Raw genomic sequence first — 22966 nt, forward strand, 5'->3', positions numbered from 1 at the left:
GGGCGGGGGCAGGGTTAAGTTGCGAGAGTTAGCCCCGTCCCGCCTCTCCCCAATACAAATAGTGCAGAGGGGTGGAGAGGAGGCAGAGAGGGGGCAGGAGCTCAGTTCCTGCTCCTGGCTTTTCCATCCCCCCCCCTGCACACGAGGATGACGTATATCGGCTCGGCGTGAAAACCGAGCCGATATACGTTCGTGGGAATGCAGCCTTATAGCGTATTTTAGCTTTTCATTGATGTATTTTAATGTCATATTTTACATTTGGCAATGATATTGGATTGTGCCTCACTGATGACAAGCGACTGGCCACCATCCATGCTTGCGCCAGCGCTGATCTCTGATAGGCAGATGAAACATTATTGCTGAGAACTGATGTATCTAACAATGAGGGGGAGTGTTATTTGATATGATTGGTCTGGTCATTTATGTTCGTGCAACTCTATTGGTCTGCTGTAACATGTCCTAATTAATGGGCCAATTTCTATGATGTCATACAAAGGCTATAAATAACTTGTCACTTTCCATTAGAGAACCATTTAGCCCCATTGCCCTGATGACGCCACTGAGGGCAGGGGGATGGGGGTGTTGGTGTTTAAAGATTTTCAGTAACCTCACAACTATATCTAGCCACAGTTTGGTTGTTAATAGTAGCTGGAGCTCTGTATTCCTCTTTGTCACACATTTATGAGCAATGTAGAGGACAAATAGTAGCATGTTGTAGCAAATAGAGCATGTTGCACCAGTAGGTGTATAATAATGATATGATACATTAGTATTTTGGGGAAATTGAATTTTAAGTACCCCCATATATATTTTTAGTGTATAGAAATAAAAGTCATATTTTATATATTTTCATATGCTATTCTCCTCTGATTGCCCTAGGGTCATTTTTGGTGTGGGTAGCGAATCCCCTCCTATCTTATACTGATGGCCTATCCAAAAAAACAGGCCTTGAATTTTAAAAGACAGGGATAAAACCATTAACTGTTTTTATGAGGCAGCGTGAGCATGTTATCAGCTTCCAGAACATATAGCATTTTTATTGAGATACTAAAGAAAATCTTTATATTGCACATCAGTATTATTGACCAAAAGGATTCACAGCTTTGTCATGAATTCTTAGCTGGAATTTGCCCAAACTAACGGATAGAAGTGGGTAAAATTAAATTTGTATGTATAACAAAATACCTTGTGCGACCCAGGGGTGTATATAGAAATCATGCCTACAAATATATAATATTACAGGCAGCATTTCTGCAGTATGATGTGGGGTTTAGATACAGCAGTTCAGCTTAAGGATACCTCTAAACAACACGATCACCATATAATACTCAGATACCAGTCTACATGGTGATAGTTGTTTTAGCGATGATCACTTCAGTTCTTACACACGGGAGGTATATAATCACTCAGTGAATAGAGGTGGTGCGGGCTGGAGATCACTCCATCTGCCTGCCTCCATTTAAAGTAGACCGGCCATTCATATTACCATGATCCAGCAAGAATCTGAACGATGATCAGCCTGTGTAAAATGGTCCTTAGCATTCTACCACTATCACTAATAAACCGCTCAACCAACCCCAATAGTACTAGTGTTCCCTATGAGGGCCTATGTGGCCCTCCATAGCACTGGTGTTCTTTCTGTGCCCTCCCTCCCAAAGAACTGATGTCTCGCAGTGCCCCCCCCCCCCCAAAGTACCGATGTCCGCCATCCTTCCCTTGGTCATTCAATAGCAAATCTTCACTTACATTCAGCTGCTCCTTCCCCCCTCTCTCAACACTACTACAATGAGAGCAGAATTGAGGGCAAGGCTGTCTTGTGCATGGACTGAGAGAGCAGCATGAATGTAAGTGAAGCTTCTGCTGCTGGATATTTAGGGGAAAGGGGAGACAAGTTAGTGGGGGGGCGGGGCCATTTGGCCTAAGGCCCCCCTATCCCATCGGCTCCATAGCAGTGACATTGTCTGCCTACATTAGTGGCATGCCACTGGTGCGACCATTGGTCTGAGAAGTTAGACCTGGAAAATAAGATTATTAATCCCTCAAAGTAATAACCTTTGATTTGTGGTTTGTTTTCCATTTTGTTCTGGTATGCCTATAATACAGAGATCTAAAACTAGGTCCAGCTAGTTAGATATCCTGTATAATAGCTAGCCGTATTAGATTGTCCTACAATGTAACAGCATATACATACAGGGTTTACATTATTTGTGTGAGAAGAAATTTAAAAGGAAGAAGCATCTCAGTGCTCTGAAAACCGTGAAAGGCAAATTCAGATTGGATTATCCTTTGATTTAAAGGTCAATTTAAAACTACATTCTGTGTACATTATAAATGCATATTTCTTGAAAGCAAAGGGCAAGTATTGCTTATTATATCTTTCTCCATTTAATGTCATATAGTCTTGTTTTGAATGGGTTAATAAAGTGCAAAATTACAGTCAAGAGACAAAACAGAATTATTTACATATTGTATACATTTACATATGTTCATGTTGGCTGCATTTACTGTTCACAAGAGCCCACACTTAACACCAGCATCTTCGGAATGGTCACAGTTGTGGACGTTCCAGTGGATATAGGAGCACTGTAATAGGGAACTTTCATTGCCATGACACTTAACATTGTCAAGGAATATAATGCCAGCCCCCTGTCCATACCATGCTTCTCCCCATGCTTTTAAAGCTGCACCACAGCCTAAAGAACGACAGACCACTTTTGCAGCCTTTAGATCCCATGCATCATCACAGACAGTCCCCCACTGCAATAGGAAAAAAATTTCCAAACGCCCTTCACATCGATGGCTTCCATTCACTAAGCGGATAGACCCTGGCAAAAGAGAGGAAAATGTGTCATTTTCTAATTGTTTTAAGTCTCAGAAGTGCAGCTTTTAGTAAACTTCAATACCAAAACCTATAATAGGTCCGATCTGATGATTTTTCTCTCATTCATGATGTATCTTTTCCCCCAGTATATATAAGTGAGCTAGTATTACCTACGCTAGTTATTGCTTTCTATCTAAAACTTCTGGCCTCTTTAATTCTCACCAACTCAGATTTCCTTGTTGTTTCTCTGTCTGAAACTAGTCAATTTATATTACATGGATCCTACCACAGAAACTGCTTAGAAGAGGATACAGACACTCCTATGACAGTTATTGATGATTATCACATAGCTCGTGTCACAAAGTTATAATAGAAGAGATCACAGATCATTCTCCTGGCTATATACTTATGGTATGTACCTTTTTATGTGAAGGCAATGATAATTAAATGGTCTACCCAACAGACAGAAATGGTACAACTTTTAGCTAATGCTATGCTGATGCATCACAGGATTGATTTGAAACTGAAAGTAAGAAAATCTCACCATCAAGATCTGTGCCTAATAAGTATCAGACAGGAGGCTGCACTGCATTGAAATGACTGGAATACAGAGACATCCATAGTATGACAAACGATCAGGTGAGGGGGCAGGGATAGAAAAATGTATTTTTGCCAGAATGGCCCCATAAATAAAATATATTTAATCACTTGACAGGAATTTCACCCTTGGTTATCTTCTGACATCAAAGATGTGGCTCTTTTTTTGAGATTGTGAGTTATGAGAACCTTCAAGAGCAACAAACTGGTTTGAGCACTACCCTGACACTTCCTCGGCTATTTAAAATAGTATGTCTGTAAGGTCTGCTAGTCATGTCTGCCGCCCTCTTGCAGTTTTCGGCAGCCGTAAGCATCATTCTGCTATTCCTGCGCATTTGTAACCTATGTCTGTTTTCATCCAGCACTGAGAGGCTTAACTAGTCCTCTGGCTCCCAGCTCAGCTGTGGGATTTATGGGCAATATCTTTCCTATTTAATCTGAGCTGGTGCACTTCCTGGTCGCCTCAGTATTGGTGTTTCCTCTGGTCACTCCACTGCTAGGTCTTCTGTCTCTGGACTGTTTAAGTCTATTTTGACCTTTGTTTGCTTCTTCTATTTGTATCTTTGCCTTGTGCCCTGTATCTGTATGTGTGTCCAGTTCCTTTCTGTCAGTGCTTCATTCTCATCTCTCTAGTACATTAGTTCTGTGCAGTGTATTCGTTGCTGTGCTTCAGTACTTCATCCATGTTTTCTTTCAGGGCTAGTCAGGCCCTAGGTTCCAGTGCAGGGCCTCCCTTATCGGGGTGATTACCTGCTTGTAGGCAGAGCCCTTTCCATCTCCCTGCTTACCTTAATATTTCTATAGACAACTACATGCAGAAAATGGCCTCTTATCTCAAACTTTTAAGTTTGTCTTAATTTAATTGGTTCACAAAAAATAGCCAGCAGCATGGCACTCACAGTACACCACATTCAGTGGTAGGCAAGCTGCATGCAAAGCCACTTAATGGTGACCTGAACCCAGGGTCTCCACTTATATCCAAGGAAAAAGAATTGTAGAATGTGGCAGCATTGATGGTAGTCTTGTAGTTAAAAGAAAGTTTTATTAATTCCATAAAAATGAAGTTTTGGACAAAAGAAGGCCAGCTGTTTTGGCTGAAACGTCATTTTTTATGGAATGAATAAAACTTTCTTTTAACTACAAGATTACCATCAATGCAGCCTCTTTCCACAATTCTTTTGCCTTTTATTTAATTGGTTATCCCATAAAAAGCATTTTACCCTTATTCACAGGGTTGGTGATAAATGTAGGATTGCTGAGATTCTGACCACTGTGGCCCACAGGGACCATGAGCAGGGGTGTAACTATAGGGGATGCAGAGGATGCGGTTGCACCCGGGCCCATAAGGCCTCTCTTCTTCATATAGAGAGCCCAATACTATGAATAAAGCATTATATTTGGGGGCCCTGTTACAGATTTTGCAATAGGGCCCAGAAGCCTCAAGTTACTCCTCTGACCATGAGAAATTTGCACCCGGAAGCCCTCAAGTGAACTGAACGTAGGTGTGCATGCATGACCATTGCTTAATTCACTTTAATAGGAGTGAGGAAGATAGCCAAATGTATTGCTTGGCCATCTCAATAGACAGTGAATTGAGTGGCGCTCACACATGCACGCTCTGCTCCATTCACTAGGGGCACTCAGAGTGTGTCATTTTCATGATACTTGGGGGTCCCAGCAGTTGGACCCCCAGATCTTCTATCCTGTACATAGGTGATAAATGTTTTTGGTAGTTTTAAACCTTTAACAATATTAATGTTTGTGAGAAAAATGTGCCATGGAAAATCTGAGTATCATTGGAAATATCAACCCTTGCACTGTCCAACATATTCTGCCCATTGACAGCAGTAGAGTATCATGTACTACTAATGCTAAGAAAAATATCAAAAATAGATAACTGTTTCCTTTTAGTGTGCAATATATCACCAAATCCACAGCCACAGCAATAATGGTCATAGGGGAAGGTGTTTTAGTATTACCCAATAGTTAGTCCCTCCTCCTTTAGATGTGTAGCTATAATTTAATGTACTATAAAACATATACCAATATGCCCATTTGTATAAAGCTATCCGAATCTATGTCTATTTATATGGAATAACTCTACAAACTTCAAATCAAGCAGATAAGCACCACCAGAATGTTTCTATGTACAACCCCAATTCCACAAAAGTTTCAACACTGTGTAAAATGTAAATAAATGTAAAGAAAAAAGAATGCAATGATTAAGAAATCTCATATAATCTCATATTTTATTCACAATAGAACATAGGACACATTATCAGAAGGTGAAAGTGAGACATTTTTTGCATTTAATTAAAAAAAATCAACTAATTTAGAAATTGATGGCAAGAACACGTCTCCCATTTGTTTGGGACAGGAGTAACACATGGCTGGAAAAGTAAATGGTACTAATGAAAAACACCTGTAAGGTCATATGACTGTGTATTAAAGGAGCATGTTCGAGAGGTGGAGTCTCTCAGAAGCAAAGACAGTCAGACGTTCAATAATCTGGGAAAAGCTGCATCTAAAAATTCAGAAAAAATATTCCTCAACTTAAAATTGCTAAGACTTTGAATATTCTACCATTTACAGTACATAATATTATCAAAGGATTCAGAGAATCGTGACAAATTCATGTGCATAAGGGACAAGGCTGACGGTAAATATTAGATGCTTGAGATCTACAGGCCCTCAGGCAGCACTACATTAAAAACAGACATGATTCTGTAATGCAAATCACTGCATGGACTCAGGAATACCTCCAGAAATCATTGTCTGTGAACACAGTTCACCATGCAATCCACAAATGCAAGTAAAGCTGTATCACACAATGAAGTAGCCATATATCAACACAACCCAGAAACACTGTCTTCTGTGGGCCGAGGCTCATTTAAAATGGACTGAGGCAAAATGGAAAAGTGTTATGTGGTCAGATAGATCCAAATTTGAAATTCTTTTTGGAAACCAAGATGAAGGGAACCATCCAGCTTGTTATCAGCACAGAGTTCAAAAGCCCACATCTCTGATGATATGGGGTTGCATTAGTGCCTATGACATGGGCAGCTTACACATATTGAAAGGCACTATCAATGCTGAGTAATATATAGAGGTTTTAGAACATATACTCCGATCCAGATGTCTCTTTCAGGGAAGGCCTTGCATATTTCAGTAAGACAATGCTAAAACACCTTCTGCAAAACCATGCTGGTGTGATGGATGCAGTATAAGAGTCCGGGTGCTGAACTGGCCGCCTGCAGTCCAGACCTTTTACCAGTAGAAAATATTTGGCACATTATGAAACACAAAATCTGGCAAGACCCGGGACTGTTGAGCATGTAGACTCCTACATCAGACAAGAATGAGACAACATTCCTTTTTCCAAAACTCCAGCAGTTGGTCTCCTCACTTCCCAGATGTTTACAGACTGCTGTAAAAAGAAGAGGGGATGCTACACAATGGTAGACATGGCCATGGCCCAACTTTTGTGAGATGTGCTGCTGCCATCAATTTCTAAATGAGTTTTTTTTTATGAAATGAAAAAATGTTTCATTTTCACCTTCTGATTTGTGTTCTATTGTGAATAATACAATGATTTTGAAATCTCAAATAACCATATATTCTTTTTTCTTTACACTTATTTACATTTTACACAGCGTCTCAACTTTTTTGGAATTGGAGTTGTAAAGTCCTATAGTAGATTATGTGATCGTACTATGCTTTAAAAAAGAGAAATTGTGTGAAGTATCAGTACATACTATTGCGTTACAAACCAGTGAGTCTGTATCACAGAAAAGGAAATATAAAAACAAACAATCACTGACAACGGCCATCTACTTACTGATACTGGAGGGCAGATAACTGCATCCCCTTAGCATGCAGGCAGCCATACTGCCAAATGAGGGAGCCAATTATACCTGTGCTGGACATCAATGAGACAGCCACTCACACAACCTTATAACAGAGGGGGTGGCTGCTTGGTGTATACTCCTACACAGAGTAATAGATACAGGGTGCCAGACCTTCTGATACATATAGTGCACCATGTAGGCAAGCAAACTATTAATGACATCATATCAGTTCGGTGGGTTGCCCTGCACTTCAAAGAGTGAACCACATTGGTACTGGCACCCCTGGCTCCTATGGCATCTAGAAGCCGCACTGCATGTTATTAATATTAAATAAATGTGAGGTATTAGATGGATTTTGGCCTAAATACTTGAGCTCACAAGCTACTTGGCAGTTTGGCTGCCTGCATGCTAAGGGGATGCATTTATCTGCCCTCCTGTATCAGTAAGTATATGGCCATCTTCAGATATTGTAAACCAGTGAGTCTGGACTATTATTGCTGGGACTGGGGATTTGCTGATATATTGCTTGCTAAGGAAAGAACGTTAAGAGACCCTTTATGCATATTACCCAGCAAGGAAGCACTTATACTTCCAAATAATAAGAACAGATCATTTTAGTAGTATGGAATTAATGACTGTTGTTAATGACCAATGAATAATTAATGTAAACTGAACTGTTAGCTGTCTTAAGATGTTCATGATGTACCCAAGAGATGTCATTATGTTGCTAACCCAGGTTTTTGATCTTAGTATGTAGAGGTAATATTGGGTCATGTGTACAGGTGTTATTTGACCCTTGTGGATTGGTATTATTTTGTCAACTATGGGTTGCCATCTACTGCCAATTCTGATACAGTCCACACTAAACCCCAAAATGCAAAAAGCATTCTTCACCACCACTATTCTTAAAAGAAAAGTGGAGGAGAATGTCCAGTGAATTTGCATGCTACTGAAAGACAAAACAGTTTTCCTGACAAAAACGAAAAAAGTTTGTGGCATCAAAATTTGCAGAATCATTTTTCATTCCGAATGTTAAGAAATTAACTTATAAATAATCAGAACAGGGCACAAAGTTTGATGTTAAGGGTGGCAGCACAAACATGGTAGCTTTTGGAATGTGTCACCCTTTTTTGAGCCAAAGTCAAAAGTGAATTCAAAATATTTTTTTTTATATATTAAAAATTAATATATATATATATAAGAATTATAAAGAAAGTACTTCTACTTCTCCTTCCTGCTAGATCCACTTCTGGCTTTACATTCAAAACTGTATCAAAACTGCAGTGGCAGTTTTCAAAAACAAAACAAAACTGTGCAACCTCTCTATTGGCAGTTTCACAAGTTTTTGTGGCAGTTCTCATGGCACTTTTTGATTGTATATCTTTATTTTAAAAAAAAAAAGGTAACTAAGAGAAATGGAAACCTCTATGAAAAAGCCCCACCAATTAAATAGATCAAAAACAGTAGTAGGTAGAAATTTATAATATAAATAAAAAATAACATTTATTAGATACATGTAAAAAATAAGGATCCATATTATACATTATTAAAGGGGTGGTCTCGCGAAAGCAAGTGGGTCTATACACTTCTGTATGGCCATATTAATGCACTTTGTAATATACATCGTGCATTAAATATGAGCCATACAGAAGTTATTCACTTACCTGCTCCGTTGCTAGCGTCCCCGTTGCCATGGTTCCGTCTAACTTCGGTGTCTTCTTGCTTTTTTAGACGCGCTTGCGCAGATGCATCTTCTCCCTTCGGCTGGTCTTGGAAGCATCGGAGTTTTGGCTCCGCCCCCTTTTCGCGTCATCGCGTAGCTCCGCCCCCGTCATGTGCCGATTCCAGCCAATCAGGAGGCTGGAACCGGCACACGTCATGGGGCGGAGCTACGCGATGATGCGTACAAGGGGGCGGAGCCAAAATGCCGATGCTGCCGAGCGGAGCCGAAGGGAGAAGAAGGGAGAAGACGGATCTGCGCAAGCGCGTCTAAAAAGGCAAGAAGACACCGAAATTAGACGGAACCATGGCGACGGGGACGCTAGCAACGGAGCAGGTAAGTGAATAACTTCTGTATGGCTCATATTTAATGCACGATGTATATTACAAAGTGCATTAATATGGCCATACAGAAGTGTATAGACCCACTTGCTTTCGCGAGACCACCCCTTTAATTCATGTCACAATTAGGCTATCATAATATAGCAAGTTCCACAAGATTCTCAGAATGAACCCAAAGCAGCGCAGTGCAGATAGTTGCTATTGGGCTGTCCAAAACAATCAAACTGTTTTCAATTGTTTATACACAGGGTAGCTACTCTGAAAAGGGTTACACTAGCCGGAGATAACCCTAGATAAATTGTCCTAGTTATGTCCCTCATAACAACACCATGACCAAATAATGTTTAGAACCAACTCCAAACAATTCAGGTTGTTTAACGGTATCATATGGAGCCACATCCACCTATCAGCGCCACAGCCTATGGGATATGAAGCCCAAAGCCAGTACTGGTGCATTATGTCTCCACCAGAATAATGGGTGGAGACATGGTTTGGCAGTCCTGAGTTGAAGGACACACCCCCAGCAGCTCATTGGCTGTTGCAGACATGCCCTCCTGAGCTCGACCTCCTGCCTCATCCTCTCGGCCTTCTTACACATGCCACTGGAAGCGGGGCTAGCCCTGAAGCTGCAGCCGCTACTGCTGCTGGTTGTCCAGCTGTGACAGCAGGGAGGAGAGTGACAGTGTTCCCCCTTGCAGCGGCCACATGGGGAACCGTAGCAAAGGACAGCTATGAGCGACGCGCCTTTGTAGGAATGACAGTCCCAGCGGGGCCGGCTGCCGGGTGAACCATAGCGGACACCGGGTATAAGCGATGCTCCGGAGCTGGGACAAGAGTCACAGCAGTGCCGGCTACAGTGGCCGCAGGGGCAATGGAGAGAGTGACAGTGTGGCCGGCTGCAGGGGTATGTGCCGCTGTCTTATGCACTGTGTGCCAGGTTGTCAACTGCTGCTGCCTTGGAAATGGGGATGGAACAGCACTATACCAGCAGGGGCGTGACCAGGGCATACCCTCCAGCTAAGCCTGGTAAACTGCTAGCTGACGGTGGAGACAAGATACACCAGTATCCCCAGAGCCTGCTGTCTGCCCTACTGTCCTGCTGAGGGAGGAAGACAGCCCTGTGACTGTGCAGTCAAGCATTTATGAGAAAGAGGCACTTGCCTCAAAAAGTATTACACTTACTGATTTTCAATAAATTAGAAATCGGGTTCATTCCTTGAAATGACACTGTCATTTGCCTCGCACAAGAATGTTGTGCCAAGCCCCAGGGGTTTTTGCATTAGTTCTCTCACTTGTGATCACGCGCATTTCTGTTTAGTGTTGTGTCTTCCTAGCTCCTTCTATCTGTATCATCACTCATCGACCCTCTGAAGAGGCGAAGAGGCTATAATTACCATACTTTACCACAGAGAATCCATTAGGAGTGATCTACCTGTTTCACCTGTTTTCCACATGACTTTTATAAAAAAAACACCCTAAAATTGGTTCAAATATTGTACTAGTCAACGTAAAAATAAAGAAAATAAAAATAGTCCATAATCTAGCAGAGTTAAGAATCTGGTAGTATATAAAAAGAAAATGAATTATGTATTTGTAGCAACAGTCAGTTTCATAGTTTGACAATTAGTGAAACTTTCATTGATATGATTGAATGTGCTATTAGGAACCAACTTCATTGCTGCATTAACGGGGTTGTCCAGTTCTAAACTATTGATGGCGTATCTTCAGGATAGGTCACCAATAGTAGATTGGATGGGATCCATCATCTGGGACCTCCACTGAACAGATGTTCTCTGGGCCGGTGCACTCATGCACTGAGCAGATTTCTGCAGTAAGCAGACAGCTATGTTCCCACTGCAGTAGCCAGGCTTGTTATTGCAGGCCATTCAGTTTAATGAGAACTTTGTCTGCAATACCAAGCCAGGCCACTGAAGAGAGAATGGAGCTGTCTGCATCCAGCAGAAAGTAGCCCAGTGCAGGAGCACATTGGCCCAGAAAACAGTTAATGGGTGGATGTCCTACGTAACAGACCCCTGCCAGTCTACTATTGATGACCCATCTTAAATTGCTTTACAACTGAACAACCCCTTTAACCTATGCAGGCAGTCCATTGTAAGGTCAGCACACTTGAAAGCAGGAGGCAGAAAATCTGTTGTGATAATATTGTGACTTTTCATATTTTTTGTTGCTTATGTGTGATCCCAAATCACTATAAGGCTTCATTTGCGCACACTTTTGTGGCAGATTGTGATGGGCTGTAAAAAGAAAACACCCTGAAATTCTTTTTTGATGGCATAAAGAAGTTGCAAATTATTGTTCAAGCTGTGTACCTGTATGAAAATATGTGACTCTTAACCCTTTCCAATCCACTGTCTGATGTCTTAAGACATTATGATTTAAGGCTGTACAGCTCCGATGTTGGAAGACGTCTGTCGGGGTTCTCTTACTGTATATTGCCAGCCTCTCTGCTGTTGGAGCCTATCAGACGTGTTACCTCATTCAGTACTGGCTTTAGTCAGCATATAGCGTCGTTGTATAACGACAGAAAAAGAGTAAGCCCCCTAGGAAAACCAGGATACAAACTGGATTGGAAAGGGTTAAGCACTTTTCTTTTTGAAAAGTGAGAGGGGCAGAAATTGTTGTAAATTATAGCAGAAATCTATGCTAGCTCATAGCTGGTGTAGATTTCAAATTGTGGCACACCAAAGGGCTTGCGCCTTTTAACCCTTTGCAATCCAATTTTGGATTCAGGGTTTCCTAGGGGTTTTTCTCTTTCTGCCATTATACAATGGTGCCATCTGCTGGCTAGAACCAGTACTGCAATATGTGACATGCCGGAGAGGCCCCAACAACAGAGTGACCAGTAATATACAGTAAGAATACCCTGCCTTCAATCAGAATGTCTTTAGACGTCAGACAGTGGATTGGAAAGGGTTAATACATTTGCCGTATCTTCCTCCAGCAGGCTTCAAATTTTACAGCATGAAACATTCCTTAATAAATCCCCCTCTATATAGTTCATAGTTGAGAGATGTGGCTGACAATCACTAATCTAGAAAAATCAAGTTAATAGGCATAACTAAATATAGTTATAATTTGCTTTAGGCTTTGGGAATCTCCAGGAACTCCAGTTAGGATGTAGTGGACTTGTGTCTAAACAGCCGGCAGTTCACTTATCCCAGGCTGGTTCTACTAGACAATAGGTTGATGGCCAAGTCATTCCCAAAATCAGTAACTTGCCAGCATTGCAAGCAAACAAATGTCAGGACTTGCTAGCTGTCCCATTCAGGTAGTATTTATACATGTAGTAATCATAGGAAGCCATGGTCTAAAGGTTGTGCATACAAATACTTTAATCTACATTGTCACAAATGAGACATAGTTAATCAGTCCACTACAATACAAGTGTATGTTGGATACATACCATCTTTTGGAGGTGTTGCTGATTTAGTTGTCACTTCAAAGCTGCTCTCTTTGGAAAACAATTCTGAGTCTCTCACACCTAACAATCGTAATATATGGTTATTCTTAGGAAGAATATTTGTTATTTGATCTATTTAAGGGTATAGAAAGAAATATATATTCTGCTATGTGCAAACTAGACATGGACAACTTTAAAGGTTGCTCCATCCACAATACATCTATGCATGAATTCAATGAGCAATCATTAGAATAGGAACTGTTAATGCGCCATTCAATCCAAAAAATAAAACAGTGATACGCTAATGAATGTTCATCTTCTATAAGAATGTACAGTATTTTAGTTAGAGCAGCATTTTGTTCTCCAGAGTTACTTTTACTGCAATTGGGGACCAGAAAGTAGATCCACTGAAGCATTTTGGCTGCTACTGAGAACTGAGTCTTATTCACCAGGTCTGTCAGTCTAAGCCTGGGTTAACACAGGGGGGATTTGCTGTGGTTCTGCTGCGGTTTGCCGTTGCATATCCGCACTGCGGCAAAACCGCTGCGTTTGCAGTGCAATGCAGTACAAATGTGTTTGGGCAAAAAGCTGTTCCCACAGGATGGATTTTTTGCGCACAGCCGCAGTGCAGAAATGCAGCTGCGGTGCGGTTTTTCAAGACGCAGCATGTCAATTCTTTTGACTTTTACGCAGCGCTTTTTTGTCCATAGACTTCTATGGACGCAGCAACATCCGCACCAAAATACGCTGCAAAAGTAAAAAAGCGCTGCGGAAAATCCGCAAGACAAAAATAACCTTTGAAGCGGTTTTGCCACAGAAGCAGTTCTTTTGCAGCAAAACCGCAACAAATCCGCCCTGTGTGAACCCACAGTGTTCCTTCACATGGTCACTATGATTTTCATCTGCCCGCGTCGCAGCCACATCGTAGCCGAAAATCGCATGGACGAGACGAAGCTGCGACCAAGTCGCGGCTGCATCTCCCGTTTTAACGCCAATTCAGAAGGGCGGGCTGCGGTAATTATACGCCGCAGCTCGAAATACCGTAGGGCGAGGGGAGAGAGTTTAGCTCTGCTAAACTCCCTCCTCCTTCCCTTCCCCTAGTGTGTTAAACTCTCACCCCCTCTCTTTGCCGGCAACCGGCAAGGGGCGGAGAAGGGGAAGGAAGGGGGAGGGAGTTTAACAGAGCCGCTGCTGAAGTCCCTCCCACCTCCCTTTTCCAGCAGCCATCATAGGCTCCCACAGCAGTCTATGGGACCGGCCAGCATATTCCGGCAAAAGATAGGTCCAGATTTATCTTTTCCGGTCAGTGTAAAAGTGGCTGGCTGGAATCCACACCGTGTGTGCTATCTTTTCCAGGGGAACAAAAGCATTGGAATCCAATGCATCAGATGGTCACGATTTGCACCCAGTGTTTTATTGCGGCAAAACTGCTGCAATAAAACGCTCATGTGAATAAAGCCTCATACATATATATTACGCTCAGTCATACTCTTGTGCCTCCTGTATCTGTTTGCATGCAGGCAAGAAGACATGACAGCCCAAATGCTCCCTAGGAACTAGAAAAAAATAACCCCTACTTTTTCCAGTTTCCATTATTTTCACTGGAGACAGAACAAAAGCATATATACAATACATACTTACGTGTTTTACAAAAAAAGAAAAAGTGGAATAGAAAAATAAAGAGAGTCTACAGTAGGTGCAGGGATTTGGTCAATCAAACAATGCCGTTTTCATTGGATAATTATACTATATAGAATATGATAGCCCCCAAATTCCCCTTCTGCCAGAGAAAATGATGCTTGCAGAACTCCCTGGACAAAGAGGTATCCCATTGATGTGTTATATGTACACTTGGGTTGCTTATTTGTCAGGTGATTAAATAAAAAAGGTGCATAAGAGCAATATGGTGGATTCACACATGGCATAATAAGACCCAGCAATTATGTGGAAACATATTTTTAGCCAATGCCCCATAAGAAATATAAGAACCAGTAGCCTCCCTGAGCTGTGTCTTAGGTACATATTGAGGGGATGGTAATATGGAGCTAATGTTAATCTGTAGGGCTAATCACATAAGTGTATTTTTTATAGCCATTTTTCGAAAATGCGGCATGATCTGTTTTTGCGTATTTAAATACTCTTCTATTGGGCAAATACAGATCAGTATTTACCCATTAGAAAATAATAAACATACTGAGAAAAATAGGGATGCAAAATTTATGACATACAGATGTATTATAGACGTGTTTCGATAAGCTTGTCTGAAACCGACCTAAGGCATCTCATCCAGTGGACTAGTACTCTTCACTGAACTAATGAGGAGCAAGACTAAAGGCCCATTTAGACGGGACGAATGTTGGGCAAACTATGCCTGACACTCGTCCCCGCACATACTAACTCTCATGCTGCTGCACAGTAGCTAGTATCACTGGCTCACAGCGGGGAGGCTGCAGGAGATTTCTCTCCTCGCGCTCCCCCACCTATCTCCATTGAGATAACATAGCGGCTGTTCAGTACTGAATTGCTGCTGTTTACACTAAACCATGAGCAATCAGCTCATCGTCTATTGTTTATGCTGCATAAGCAATGGGCGATGAGGAGATTGCTCAGTGTAAATAGTAGTTGTTCAGTACTGAACAGCCACTATGTTATGTCAATGGAGAGGGGCGGGGGAACGCGAGGAGAAAACTCTCCTCCTGCCTCCCCATTGTGAGCCAGTGATACTAGCCCCTGTGCAGCAGCACAAGAGCGAGTATGTGTGGGGACGAGTGTCGGGCATCGTTTGTCCGACACTCGTCCCATCTAAATGGGCCTTAAGTGTCTCTACTCTTCCTTTTGGAGGAGTCTTTGGTTTGGCTGACATGGCTAATTTGTAATGCAAAGAGCAAAATTCGAAGCAAAACTGCACTGAAGTGCACATGTAAGGGCCCTTTTACATGGAACAATCATCGTTGAGATTATCGATGGATCATGCAAATCTAATCATTCAGTGTAAATGCTGCCAGCAACTAAATGATGACCGATAATTTGCATGCTTATCATTCGTCATACAGTTTAGGCAGGCATCAAAATCAAATGCTGATTGGCCTATGTAAATATATAATATAATAGAATAGAATATATATTGCAGTGGTGTATTTGGAGCACGTAATTCTAAAGAAAAAAGGCAATGCAACCTGCCAGAGACCAATGTGCAAGAATGTTACCAAAGCCCCTCCAAGGGAAAATAATGAGGTAAAATACTACAACATGGGGCACACTGCGTTTATTTCCTGTTTGCCGGTTTGGCTGGTATGCACACAGCAGACATTGGGTTTCAGATAACTACAATACTATATAAGGACCAGTCTGACAAGTCGTTCCTGAAGAAGCAGCATTTCAGGTGGACATACGCGTGGGGACTATTTTTTTCCCCAGGACGTCAGGTATATGATTCGAGCCTGCATTTGGATGTCTGATGCCCCTTTGTGATAAGTCATGGCTTATCTTGAGGTTTTTGAATTCTAGATATTGCTGCCTTTGACCCATGTTGTAGTATTTTACCGCATTATTTCCCCTTGGAGGGGCTTTGGTAACACATTGGTCTCCGGCAATCATTTGCTCTATATACACCATTGCAATATATATTATGTATTTACCATACTCTAATTAAGCTGCATTTTAGGCTGATATATGTATTGTGGAATAAAAAATTAGTTTTTTTTTCATATCCAGGAGTGCACCTTTCTTTTATTGTTTTTTTTCCTCTTCTTTTATCCATTCCCTGTGGAAAAGCACAGCAGTGATAATCGCCAGGATGACTGTCAGGCGCTGTCTTATGTAAAAGGACCACAAGACATACATAATTTGTGACAGATGTATTTGGAGTAGAATCATGCCATGTGTAAATCCACCTGCAGAGTTGGACTCCTTTGAGTTTGGACTCGTGGCATAATTTGTACTAGCAGCAGAAATGATTTTGGCCCAATCTCCATTAAGCACTAATAACTCCAGCCCTACTGACACCATGAAAAGGACCAAGCATATATTTAGCTAGGTTTATGTTGTGCTACGGGTATATTCAGCAGTCCTATAAAAGACATATATTTACCTTGACAGATTACACCTGCATCTTCATGATGTCCACAATTATGCTGCCCCCAACCTAGGTTGAAGCATTCAATTAGGTCTTTTTCTGTACCAACACAATCTACATTATCAAGGAGGATTGGGCCACTACCATAGCCAAAATAACTAAGAGTTGTTGCCACAATGGCAGGACCACAACCCATCTGCTTGCAAACCACCTGTGCGTTGTTGTAATCCCAGTCATCATCACATACAGTTCCCCAAGCATTCTGATAGAGAACTTCCACTCTGCCTTGGCAGCTGCTGTTTCCATTTACTAGTCTAATGCTGCCACCTGGTGGATAAAAAGTAGGAGCAATTAATGCAATGAAATAATGCAACATAAATATTTTTATACATTACTTTCAGTTTTTGCTTAAATAGGTCAAAAAGAAAAATAATCTTTTTTTTGCACAATTAATATGGAAAAACAATTTAGTTAACCCGTTTAGTACACCCACTTTAATTCTACACTTACATGTTGTCTCATGCACTTTACTTGCAAACAGTTTTTATATTTGGTGATAAGACATATCCTATTCTCCTACCATATGGTTCTTTACATGCACATTAACTGGTTTTAACTAGTTTTATGTCAATGCACTCTCCTTTGCACATACAAATTATTTCTTTAAATGTTAAAGTGCAAAATTCTCCTAAAAGACACATCCATATCATATCTTTGTTGAGGAAAGATGGTCCTGCAATCATTTTTTGCCGATAAGATGCACTTCTAGAAATGCCATCTTCCAGATTTTTCTTACTCAGAATATGTTTAAATGGTTCAATCATTGTCATTCTACTTCAGCTTCCCAAGCTCCCTTTTACACATATTGATACACATGCTGCACAGCTAAACCTCCAGTGACAATATGCAATTTATATGTCCTCAATAGGGGTCACACAGCCTGGGTATCCTCATTTCCCTAGACATTCAAACTATGCAACCCAGGAATATTGATACTAAGGGAAGACCTAAATGCAACATTAGACCCAGTGCTAGACTCCTCCACTGGGAAATCTGCAATTTCTCTTTCAGCACTTAAAGGGGTTGTCCCGAGGCATCAAGTGGGTCTATACACTTCTGCATGGCCATAATAATGCACTTTGTAATGTACATTGTGCATTAATTATGAGCCATACAGAAGTTATCAAAAGTTTTATACTTACCTGCTCCGTTGCTGGCGTCCTCGTCTCCATGGTGCCGACTAATTTTCGCCCTCCGATGGCCAAATTAGCCGCGCTTGCGCAGTCCGGGTCTTCTTCTTTTCTGAATGGGGCTCCGTGTAGCTCCGCCCCGTCACGTGCCGATTCCAGCCAATCAGGAGGCTGGAATCGGCAATGGACCGCACAGAAGCCCTGCGGTCCATGAAGACAGAGGATCCCGGCGGCCATCTTCAGCAGGTGAGTATGAAGACGCCGGACCGCCGGGATTCAGGTAAGCGCTGTGCGGGTGGTTTTTTTAACCCCTGCATCGGGGTTGTCTCGCGCCGAACGGGGGGGGGGGGGTTTAAAAAAAAAAAAACCGTTTCGGCGCGGGACAACCCCTTTAAAGGGTATTCCCATCTGAAACTTTCATGACAAATCCATTACATCAGTCTGGCAAGGCGCTCTTATTCATAATGCCATACTTTTCGTAGCAGTCATTCTAAGTACTGCAGCACGGCCATTATGGAAAGTATGGTGTTTGGAGTATGAACAAGATCATATTTGGGTGTAAATATTGAAGCAGCCACAGCACTGAGAAGAGCACTACATCCCCTTCATCAGCTTATTGGTGGGGGTCCCTGGTGGTGGACCCCACTACTTAGATATTGAAGGCCTATGCTAAAGATAAACCATTATTTCTACAACTTAGATAACCACTTTAAGCTCTAGACTAAACTTCTTGCCAAGTGAATTATCTTAAAGTTACCAGATTTTCCCAGGGTCAAAGCAGGACAGAGGGATGTGGTCAGGGGGCGGAGCTTATCACGACCTATGATTTTACCTCCGGCATTATAAAAAGTACAGGGCCGGTTCAAAAAAGACAGGGAGCAAATTCCACAGCATTTCTGCATGAAAAAAAACTGTCAAAATCTGTACCATTGGTACGGATTTTGGCTGGAAATCAGCTGCGTATCCACAGCTGATTTCATACCATGTGGCGCTCCCCCTCACCTCCTCTGAAGGCTTCCCACAGCCAGCACTTCCTAGCTTCTGGTTCCCGGTGGCCTGTAGTGGCCTCACCTCACCAGCATCACTTGACCAGCGGCGCCGCATGTGACATTCCACAGCATTTCCGCCATGTGTAAACATGTCCCAAGTTAGCTTGAGGTATGTTGCCATATGCACAGTAGCCTCAGTAGTAATAGTGTCCCCTATATCAGCCCCAGTGATAACAGTGTCACCCACAGTAGCCCCATTAGTAATAGCGACCCCCACAGTGGCCCTTAGTAGTAATAGCGCTTACCTATACCAGTCCCAGCAATAATATTGATCCCCACAGTAGCTCCATTAGTATTAGCTCTCCCGTATATCAGCCCCAGCTATAATAGTGACCACCACAGTAGCCCTAATAGTATTAGCGCTCCCCTATATCAGCCCCAGCAATAATATTGACCCCCACAGTAGCTCCAATAGTACTAGCACTCCCCTATACCAACAGTAACCCCCACAGTAGCCATAAAAGTATTAGCACTCCCCTTAACCAGCCCCAGCAATAATAGTGACCCCCCACAGTGGCCTCAGTAGTATTAGTGCTCCCCTAAGACCCACATACTTACCCTCCTTCTGGTCTTCGCAGCACCGCTGCTCCTCTAAGCGCAGCGGCCAGCAAAAGTGTGTGTGCCCGCAGCAGCATCACCTCCCCTCTCCTCTCCTGTCTTGTGGAACCAAACAGGAGAGATGAGGGGAGCATGGGAGGAAGATCCCGGATGCACACACTGTCGTCAGTGTGTATATCTGGCCGCAGCGCTGCAGAGTGATTACTGGCCGGGAAGCTGCGGCACCCCAGCCAGTAATCCCTTTAATGGTGACCAGACATCCTGAAAGTGGGACAAATGGGTGTCCTGCTGGGGTCCCAGTGGAAAGTTGGACACAGGGTCCCAAAGCGGGACTGTCTCACCTAAATCACCTTAATTATCTCCTTATAAATCAACAGTATATATGAGACCTGAACAGACAGGATTTGTAAAGGAACGATAGCAACAATAATGCTAGCAGGATCATTCATCTAATTCAATATAGAGTAAATGAATTATCCCTATCCTATTATGTACTGATGCAGAAAAAGCGGTTTAAGAGGCCCAGTTGGCTTTTCATGACAAAAACCCTACAAAATGTTCTAATGCGTAAAGCCAGCCATAGTGTCTTAAAAGAGGTGTCTAGTTTGGACAAGCTTTTTTAAGAATTAGTTTATATTGTGGGTAGAATCATAATACAAATTTGGTGAAAATTAATCAACTGGGTCCACCAGAATGGGACCTGCTTGTACACAGTGGCTCCTGGGGTTGGCAAGTGGACCCCACACCTTTCCTTTTATGACTTTTATAATGCCATAATGTTATATAGGAATTTTGATAAAGGGATTATTAAGGCCAGAATGATAATTTGATGCTCCTGGGCTCCGATGTAAGACTGTAGTAGTGTCCATCAACTATGACATGTATAATACTACTGACTTCTTATACAGTAAGGCTGAGGGGTCGCTGGGCCCCGTGAAGCACCAGGCCCTGGATGCAACTGCAATATTTATAACCCTAGAGTTACACTTTTTATTTAAGGTCCTGCCTTCCACATTCTAGAAAGCACAGGATATCTTGCTTCTTTTTTTACATGACTATACTACCATCAAACATCCTTAAATCCTTACTTTTGGATCATTATATATAGGACAATACCCACAGCTACCAGATTTCTTTTTGTTCAGAACCGCAGGCTGGCAGATAATTTGGGGTTCTTGGACTGGTAATGTTGGTATAAGACATTTAGTAACCCAATTCAAAAGACAAGTATAAGAGAGTAATGTGCAGTTCTCTCTTCAGCTTCTAATAACATGAAATATATTTTCTGCACTTTTGGTATTTAGCTGCAAAGGTGAAAAGTATGATGTTCTGTTCACGTCATCCCGGATGAATGGCACAGAATGCTGTGTTGTTTCATCTGGGAAAATGCCAGAGGACATGAAGGAAGCTGGAAGGAACCCCATTATAGGCGATGGGAATGAAATGTAAAAGATGAAAACAACTTACTTTTCCTCTCAGCCTGAAAAAATGCAGTTGTGAGCAAATCTGTCTCAGAAGAAGGTTGAGGTCCACCCCAAGTAACTACAGTGAGAAAATGCACATTAAGTTGTGTCTTATGCAATATACCATAATGTACAGCAAAAATAGCGTGGCACCATATTTGTCATAAAATCTATGTGATGTACTATATAGAAGTAATAAATATACAAAATAATGTTTCATTTACCTGTGGCTGTGTCAGTAAATGACTCTGCAGTGTCTTGAGTCAAAGAACTGGTACTTGAGGTTGTAGTTGAAATTCCAAGACCTGGACAATTATTACACAGTAACAGTGGGGGAAAGAAGCATGATATAGATGAAAAGGAACTAAACTCATTTTATTTTCATAAATCAATAGTGGAAACACTTTTTTAAAGAAAATTGTAATATACAGTATATTATTAGAAGAAAAATGTATTTTTCTTCATTTATCAGGCTCCTCTCCTCCCCATGCCTCCTACACTGATCACTCTCTAAATGTACTGATAAAATCCATACGCATTACAGCTGTAGCCCATGAAAGGAAGGAGAATGAGAAGGACAAAGTTATCTGCAGATTTTAGTAAGTGCTGCATCTCACCACACTGCTAAATTCACAGCTACACTTCTTAGTGCTGCTGTATAATGTCACACATGCTGCTGCTGCTTCTGGAGGTGTACAGAGACAGATAGAGAAGAGACCCTGCCTTCCTATGTGTGTGGTGTATGGAGGCATCATAGCAGCTAATTTCCAACCACTAGCTCAGAAGGAGAAAACAGCTAGAATGTATAAGGCTGGGCTCCGAGGAGTGGGTCGGATTCCACATGCGGGAGGCCTGCAGCGGCTGTGAGCAAAGCCGGTGACCCTGTGTACAGCGTGCAATTGTATTGCGTATGATTGCGCACTCACACTGGCGGTCATGAGGAATACAGTTTTTTTTTTTTGTATTTCCCGTGCCATCGCTTAGTGATGACACGGGTACCCGCAGCCCATTTGCAATGTAGCTGCATATGGGCTGTGGGTATATTTGTGACCATATAGTACAAGGTCACGGATTCCGCTGTCAAATAGAATGTATTTGATTAAACTGCGTGTTATACAATCACAGAATACGCAATTCAAATCTGGTCGTGTGAGACTGGCCTAAGTAGGACTCATACATAAGGGTCTTTGCATTGCTGCCCAAAGGTTTGAGGCTTCTTATCTATGTGAACCATAATACTTCTGTGAGTGAAAGTGAACTTCCAGCTAATTGATTATCCAATTCTAATGGTTTCAAGGCCTGAGGATAATCTCCTTAGGGAAATTTAATGTGGCTTGTGTTATACAGAATAACTCGATCCTTAGTTCAAGTGTCATTTACCAGCACAGATGATTCCAGCATCTTCATGGTGGCCACAGTTGTGAATCCCCCAGCCAAGACTGTAGCAAGCTGATAGGTATGACTCTGACCCATCACAATTCACATTGTCCAGTAGTATGAGACCAGTCCCATAACCAAAGTAAGCATTGCTTTTGTAGTCCAGAGCTTCACCACAGTTAATTTGTCTGCATACAACAATTGCATCTTTCATTCCCCAGTCATCGTCGCATACTGTACCCCAGTTACCCTTGTAGAATACTTCTACTCTCCCTTGACAGGAGTCAGCTCCACTGACCAACTTTATGCTGCCATCTCCTAAAATAACATGATAGTAAAACACTTATGGTTAGAATATATAAAATATAAATAATGCAAACCAAATATTAACAGTAGAACTTTCATTTGAGCCCTGTTTTCCCAAAGGCAATAATTACTGAGGAGGTTACATAGTCATACATAATATATATCATATGGGCAAAAGTACAGTATATGGACTCCCCTTC

At 41.9% G+C, this 22966-nt stretch overlaps 1 protein-coding gene across 1 annotated transcript in view; it reads right to left on the reverse strand.

The window, feature by feature from the left end:
• Positions 1–2508: 2508 nt before the first annotated feature.
• Positions 2509–22966, reverse strand: part of SSC4D (scavenger receptor cysteine rich family member with 4 domains) — a 65889-nt gene continuing 45431 nt past the window's right edge. The window contains exons 5-10 of the mRNA XM_066587984.1: positions 22464–22778; positions 21308–21388; positions 21088–21162; positions 16839–17150; positions 12752–12829; positions 2509–2825 (exon numbers count right to left, since the gene is read on the reverse strand). Coding sequence (XP_066444081.1) covers positions 2509–2825; positions 12752–12829; positions 16839–17150; positions 21088–21162; positions 21308–21388; positions 22464–22778 — 1178 coding nt within the window. The remainder of the gene's footprint in view (positions 2826–12751; positions 12830–16838; positions 17151–21087; positions 21163–21307; positions 21389–22463; positions 22779–22966) is intronic.

This window comes from Eleutherodactylus coqui, chromosome 1, assembly GCF_035609145.1.
Source record: "Eleutherodactylus coqui strain aEleCoq1 chromosome 1, aEleCoq1.hap1, whole genome shotgun sequence".
NCBI classification, from domain to species: domain Eukaryota; kingdom Metazoa; phylum Chordata; class Amphibia; order Anura; family Eleutherodactylidae; genus Eleutherodactylus; species Eleutherodactylus coqui.